This window comes from Apis dorsata, unplaced genomic scaffold (assembly GCF_000469605.1).
Source record: "Apis dorsata unplaced genomic scaffold, Apis dorsata 1.3 scaffold_353, whole genome shotgun sequence".
In the NCBI taxonomy this organism is placed as follows: domain Eukaryota; kingdom Metazoa; phylum Arthropoda; class Insecta; order Hymenoptera; family Apidae; genus Apis; species Apis dorsata.
In genome coordinates, this window is record NW_006263619.1 from 566,269 (window position 1) to 573,495 (window position 7,227).

Genomic DNA, 7,227 nt, shown 5'->3' on the forward strand with positions numbered 1-7,227 from the left:
GGCTGTTACGATATTATTACGTAGCATTATGCGACGCTGCATTGACTCTGCTCCATTGTTTCGATACCCTTGTGATGCGATTTGATTCGACTTGTTTAAAGTACGAAAATGTGTGTATATATAATTCAATTTATTAGTTAAGTTTAATATCACTTAAATATTATTTTATCAATTGTTTTGTTATGAAGAAATAAATCGTGTAGAATTAATAATTGTAATTATTTTAACTTGACTTTTTTATATTGTAATTCTATGATTGTATTTTTGAAAACGTTAAAGATAAAATTTACTTACAAAAAAAAAAAAAAGGAAACTATTAATAACGAAAATAATTACGATAAATTAGTTTGTATTAAAAATTAATTACTGTGGCTCTAAGTAATAGAATAATGTAGTATAGAGTTATAGTGTATAGAGTATATGTGTTAACGTATATAGACTATAATTAACATTCTAAACGTTATTTCTCTTCCCATTAGCTACGAAATTGAATTCGACTTTATTAAAAATTCATTCATTTTTACATGAATTTCGAAATACAGTTTCCATTTTTTTTTTCAAAATTTATTCTTCAAAATGCAAATAGAGCCACAACAATACATACAACGAAAACAATGAAAACAAAGCTACAAGAAACAGAGTAATCTAATTGATCTGTTACACTTTTCAGAGCTGTGGTGACAGCAGTTTCTTGGCATCCGCACGGCACCTATTTCGCATCTGTGGACCGTGCAAAAACGGTGACAATATGGGGCGACCATGTTTAACAGGACAAACAATCCCAGGATAGACGATTGTTTCGCGTAACGAAGGTCAGCTTGTTCTTTCGTTTCGAGAATGAACTTTCGTCGAATCGAGAAATGTAAAATCCCCGACCGTGGCGCGCAGCTCCATAGAAGGAGAGGTTGAGAGCACAAAGGACAGACCGGTGCGGGATACTGAAAAATCAGCGGGTTGTGGGCACACGGGTTTGTAAAGAAATAACCATTTCCAGAGGTTGTACAAAGCGTGGCTACCGCGATGAACAAATTCACCCACGGTGGATTATTATTGTACATAAAACTGCACTGATTGTTGCCCTCCCCAAGGTTGTAAAGATCTCCCCTTCCCTTCCCCCTTTTTTTAGGGTAATACCGGCGGCCCACAACCCTCTCCTCCTTTCTCGAACCACGTTTCGAACAGATTATCGTAGTTATCCCCTTTTTTCGAGATTCGCTAGAATACACTCCTTTTACTTCTAAGAGACTATTTTTCGCGTTTCAATCGTCTGTGTCGGTAGACGAGATCGCTCCTGTTGGATTACTTTTCGCGAGAAACTATAAAACACGGTTGCTTCTTCTTTCTTTCTCACCTGGCTCGACACAATTTCACTCGTCGTGAGATCGTCTTTCAATTTCTTCTCGTTTGTTTGCATGCGAGCTTTTTTTTTTTNTGGTGATCCGTGAGAAATACTTTTTCATTGATATTTGAATATTTTATTTTTATNNTACGTAAGCTTTCCAATAACTCGATAATGGTTTCTTTTTTTCGGTGCAGTTTAGCAAGAAATGATATTAAATTAGAGAATTAACAAGTCGATTAGATTACAGATTATTACAGTTTTGTAATTATACGGAATATATTTATCGTTATTCTATATCATATTGTATATACGATGCAATCAATGTTATTCGATAAGAAATTTTTAATAAGAATGAACTATTAACAGGTTATTTTTATGAAGTATTTATTAAAATTGAAATTCAAAAAAAATTTATATTTTTTCTTTGGCTTACATTTTCACGAGGAGTCACTCTTTGCCCAGTGAATAACGGCGAGTCACTCTGTATATTAAATAGAATAATCAAATGATTCGATACGAGTCTCCACAAATGATTTTATTTTTAAACGGAATCAGAGAAAAATTCGGTATTAAAAAAAAAAAAAAAAATTAGATAGATAGAATTCTGATATTAGAATATTCTGTATAAAATGTATAAAATTTTATAAACGATGTAATATTAACGTGTAAGTATTACAAAATATTTGTACAATGAAGAAACGAGAAGAAATTTTTAAAATGATCTAACGGAAAAATATTGCTCGATTGAACGAAAAATTCTGATTCGTCTATAACCGATCTTGATGATTAATCACACGGGTCACGAGCAATGTTTTCTATGTTACTATCTCGATGTGGAAAATGAAAAAAAAAAAAAAAAAAAAAGGAAAAAAATCTGTCCGTGTGTGAGTCGGTCCATAGAACAAGTTTGTTAATTGCCGAAGCAACCGTGAAATCGAGTCTACTCGAAGTTCTCCAACGTCAGCGAGTTTTGAACGTTTTTATCGTAAGTCTGATATAGGGCGGAAGTGGATGTACTCGTTTTAAACGGAGAAGCACAATAAAGTTCTAATACTGATACTGAGTAAATTACATTATACAAAGTTTGATCGACGATTACGTGACGAATAATATATATTTTCTCTCGACTTTATTTTTCTTTTTACTCTTTTTTTTTTTTTTTTTTTTTTTTTTTAAATGAATAATTAACCCATCTGTAGTACGAGACATTTCACGTTCGATATGATACGATTACGTATGATTAATAAATTTCGAACTCGTGATATTTAATAATAGCTGATTCAATGTTTAAATATTTTAGCTCAAGATAAGGAGTTATTAATAAAATTATTAAATATCGATGCGAATAGACTGATATCTTGCGAGCTTCTTTACGCATTGCAGTTCACGGTTTTAAATATAAATTTAATAATCCAAAACAGAGCTTTTTGATATTCTGGTTGATATTACACTTGATTTATCTCGAAAAGATATGACGATCTTTATGTATTCATTTAAACAAGGAATTGCCTTGTTATTTCTTCTTTTTTTTTTACAGCAATTATTGAAAATCGATCAGTGTCTGAATTGTTTTGTATTAAGTGTTCTAACAATAAGAATTTCAATTATATTCAAAATTCATATTTTTGAATTATTAACGTAATATTTGTATCCTTAAAATTTTTTCCCTTAATTATGTGTCACATTTTCTTTCTCAAAAATCGTATATGTTTAAATGTTTTAAATATTATACTTTTTTCTGTCTATTATAATATATAATTTTTTTTAAATGTTCAATTATAAACTCATTAATATTAATATAGTAATAATCTAAGATAAAATATTGTTAACGTTAATACTAATCTAATATTAAGTAATATAATATTAACTTAATTACTAATTTTTGGTAGCTAATAGTTTTACAATTATTATTAGTGCTGCCAATTTTTAATTCTGCTCAAAAATTGCTATTTTGCACTATATAAAATTTATAATATAATAGATATTCTCTATTATAACTATATTAATAATCATAATAAATAAAAAAATTATTTTTAATATTACAATTTCTAATTATAATTTTATTTGAAAATAAGACTATAACTAAAAAAAAAAGAATGATTGTTAAATATCATTCGTTAAAAATAAAAAAAATAAAAAACGTAATAATACAATCAGTGTAAACAAAATCTGTCTTTCTAACAAATTTATTTATTTAATTTTTCCCAATTTCAGGAATATTTCTTAATAATATCTCTTAAATATTCCTGAATAATTACTTTTCGTTAATTTTTTTTTAAATCTATGAAATACTTATGCCTTTTTTACTTTTGAATATATTTAGTTTTTTTTATTTTTTTTTCTTTTTTATTTTATATATCCCCTTTTAAAAATCTTTCTATTTTTTTCACGGTATAGAAAATGTTATAAAACAGTGGACCTAATAAAGATAACTTTGAAAAATATACCTCATCGATTTTTAGAAAAGAATTTCCAAATAAAAGAATTCTTATATAATTCAAAATTTCATCACTGAAATATATTCTTAATTTTGATAAGCACGTAAAAATCTATTATATCTTTAACTTATTCATCCTATTAAAAAATGCATGAAAATTATGAATATTTTCATGAATAGGATCGAAATCGTGATATATGTAATTTTTAATAAATAAAATATTTGAGAGATTGTGTTCGATTTCCATATTTATCATAATTATTCACTAAAATGTGAGAATTTAATGCAGTAATTAAAATGTATAACGAGAGGCTATATTTTTAAATATTAAGGGCTCTATTTAGATTAATAAAACTTTATACAAATTACACCGAGTTCGAAAGAAATTGTTTATGTATAATTTCACGTGAAATGTCTCATACATCGTATCTTCTATAATTTTCGTTTATTATTCACTATGGGAAAAAAAATTTATGCTGAATTTTACATATTATATATCCACTTATATCTCTTAGTTTGTGCACAATTTAATAACAGATGGCCACCATATTGCACAATAGTTGTTAAGCGAATGCTTTCTAGGAATACAGGGCCAAGATCGAAGGGCTCTAAGTGTAAGTATAGAAATTTATGACAATGTTTGTCAATAATATGCGAAAATGCCAATGTGTATAGTTTTTCATATTTTTGATACGTGTTTTTGTTAATTCGAACACACAACAAGCACACAAGACACTGATACATCATGATCATAAATTTCTTTGCGGCCTTGTTTTATATTTCATCAGTTTTTGTATGAGATATTTGAAGACAACAGGAGGAAAACTTGATAATATAACCATTTGTCCATTTTCTATTTTTTTACGTGATTTAATAATTAAAAAAAGGGCGCTTTAATGATAAAAATGCAAAAAAAAAAAAAAAAAGAAAAGAAATGAAAAACTGATAAATTTCAAGGTATAATGATATGAATTAGAGATGGATCACTTGAAACTCTTCGAAATTTAAAAAGATTCGTATTTCTCGAATCTTTGAAATATTTTGCTATTTTTGTAATTCGAAATTCTCGAAATCCAGGTAATAATTGTATAAAACTTATATTTAAGCTGATAACGATTTTGAAAAATTCTAAATATTTGTTAAAATTTAAATATGTAGCAAAATATAATAATAAAATAATATAAAAATAAAAGTGCCCGATTAATTGTCGCGGAATCTCTATGGAAGCTCTGAAGGCGTATATAAAAACTTAAGATATCATAAAAGAGACAAGAATACTTTTCTATCTCAGTAGAAAATATTTTTCTCTCTCCACGTTTCCACGATCCAGTGAAACGAAATAAAAATAACTTTCGAAACTGTTGTAAATACTTTTTAAAAATAATAATAATAATAATAATAATAATAATAATAATAATAATAATAATAATAAATATCCTAGGTTTCGAGAATTTTGAGATCCCATAAAATCTTATGAATCTCAAAATCTCAATGTTTCGATTCATCTCTGATTTAAATCATATCCATGTAATGTAATAATTTGACAAGTCCAACTTTAAATATCCTATTATGTAAAAATTGGAAAATGTAATTCATCAAGTTTCACTCTTGTGGTCTACATTTTAACACATTTTTCCCTCTCAGAGTCCTTTGATCATCATTTAGCATAAGCTTATGATTAACAAAATTAAGAAAACGATACGTTTTGTGGATAAGTTAAATGTTACATATGGATTTTGGTATATATATATATACATATTAAATAATTATGATTAGTATTTCTTTATTATAAAGGAAACCGATATATTATAATTAAATGATATTATTTTTAGCATTTAAGTTTTGTAAACTGTAAATCATCACTGGTATTCAAGCATAGAATTAATTATAATATATAATTGTTGTAACATCATCGGTTTATCCAATTGAGGATTTAGAGATTTCGTTTAATAATTAAATGAACAGTGATTCGTCTTGTTAAAACGATTAATTATTTCATTGATCTCAAAAGTAGAATTTAATAAAATACATAGATCGATTGTATTTTGCTCCACTAATAGACTAATATCTTTTTTTTTTTTTTATATATATTATACGTAAACCGATGAGGATTATAATATCATTTGTAGAATATAATCTGAATGTAAGTTTGTTCTTTAATTCGAATTAAATTGCGTCCAACTTGTTACATAATTCTTTCCCCGTCATATGAACAATATGAACATAAATCTATACCGTTATTCTATTTTACATTTATTTCAGCGGAGACATTGTATACACTGTTCGCAATATATTATATATATATTAAACGTTTTCTTCTTGTATTTTTTAAAAAGTGGTACACATTTTTAATCAAACCCATGTATACCTATGTATACCTATTTGTTAATTCTTAGACTGTTGATTAATTGACAATGATGTGATTGGTTGATCTTAGTCATTTGTGATCTACATTGGAATGAAATTCCAAGAATATTTTTTCAAAAATTGTTAAAAGAATTACACTAAAAGAATATATATGTAAAATATAATTAAAGAAAAAATAATTAATTATTTTCTAATGACGCTTGTTTAATTTCACATTATATTAAAAAGATCATTACAATTTTGTAATTTTGTTTAATAAGCAACTTAACTAGCACTTGTATAATAGTGTGGAATGAATATTTTGTTAAAAAAAATTTCTATTTATCGAAGAAGAATTAAAAACTTTAAAAATTTTAAGTGAAAATTTTTTTTTTTAATTCTCACAATTTTAAAATAAATTCAATAATTGATAAAATGTAATCCTTTTTTAAGTTTTTTACTATTTTATTTATTACTAATTAAACGAAATAAATAACATTACAAAATTTTATTTAATACTTCGTATTAAGTTTCGCATCAATTGAATGTTTTCTTTTTTTTTTTAATATCTAAATATTTATTCATTTTATAATAACAAAATTTGATTTAAAAAAAAATGTTCTATCCTCATTCTTGAATTTTAGTTTTTCCCCAACTTGGTATTCGTATAGCGCGAAAGAGATTTCTTTGTTATGAACGACAAAGATTCGCGAAAAGAGTTTTTATTCGAAGATGTTTCTGGATAAGTAGCAAAGATCTGAGTGTACCGCATACCTTCTTCCTTTTAAAAATTCCAAATGCACCATCTGTACTCCGAGAAAACTTTGATTTACCACGAAATGAAAGGTTCTTTCATATTAAAGAGACAAGCCATCATACTTTATCTTTTGTTTTTTTCCTTTCTCTCCTTTTTAAAATAAGCAACCAACATTTAAAATAGACCATCGTTTGTAGTCGACGTTCTTGTGTTTTCTAACAAAAGAGTGTTTCTTACAAATTATAAAACTTTGAAAATCCATGCTATAAAAGACGTTTACAAAAGAAATACAGTCATTTTTTTCCTTTCTTCTATTTTTTTTCTTTTTTTTTTTTTTTTTTTTTT

The 7,227-nt window shown here is 26.4% G+C and overlaps 1 protein-coding gene across 6 annotated transcripts in view; it reads left to right on the forward strand.

Annotated features, from left to right (window-relative positions):
• The window catches only part of LOC102672118 (autophagy-related protein 16-1), a 574,752-nt gene that overhangs the window by 563,817 nt on the left and 3,708 nt on the right, over window positions 1–7,227 (forward strand). For 5 of the 6 annotated variants that reach the window (XR_004150865.1, XR_004150867.1, XR_004150868.1 and 2 more), the window contains one exon: window positions 671–904. Coding sequence is in view for 2 of the 6 variants with exons in the window: in XM_031511828.1 (XP_031367688.1) it covers window positions 671–767 (97 nt within the window). In the remaining 4 variants the exon portion in view is untranslated. Of the gene's footprint in view, window positions 1–670; window positions 920–7,227 lie in introns of those variants that run through there. The other variant, XM_031511826.1, reaches the window with a different exon arrangement.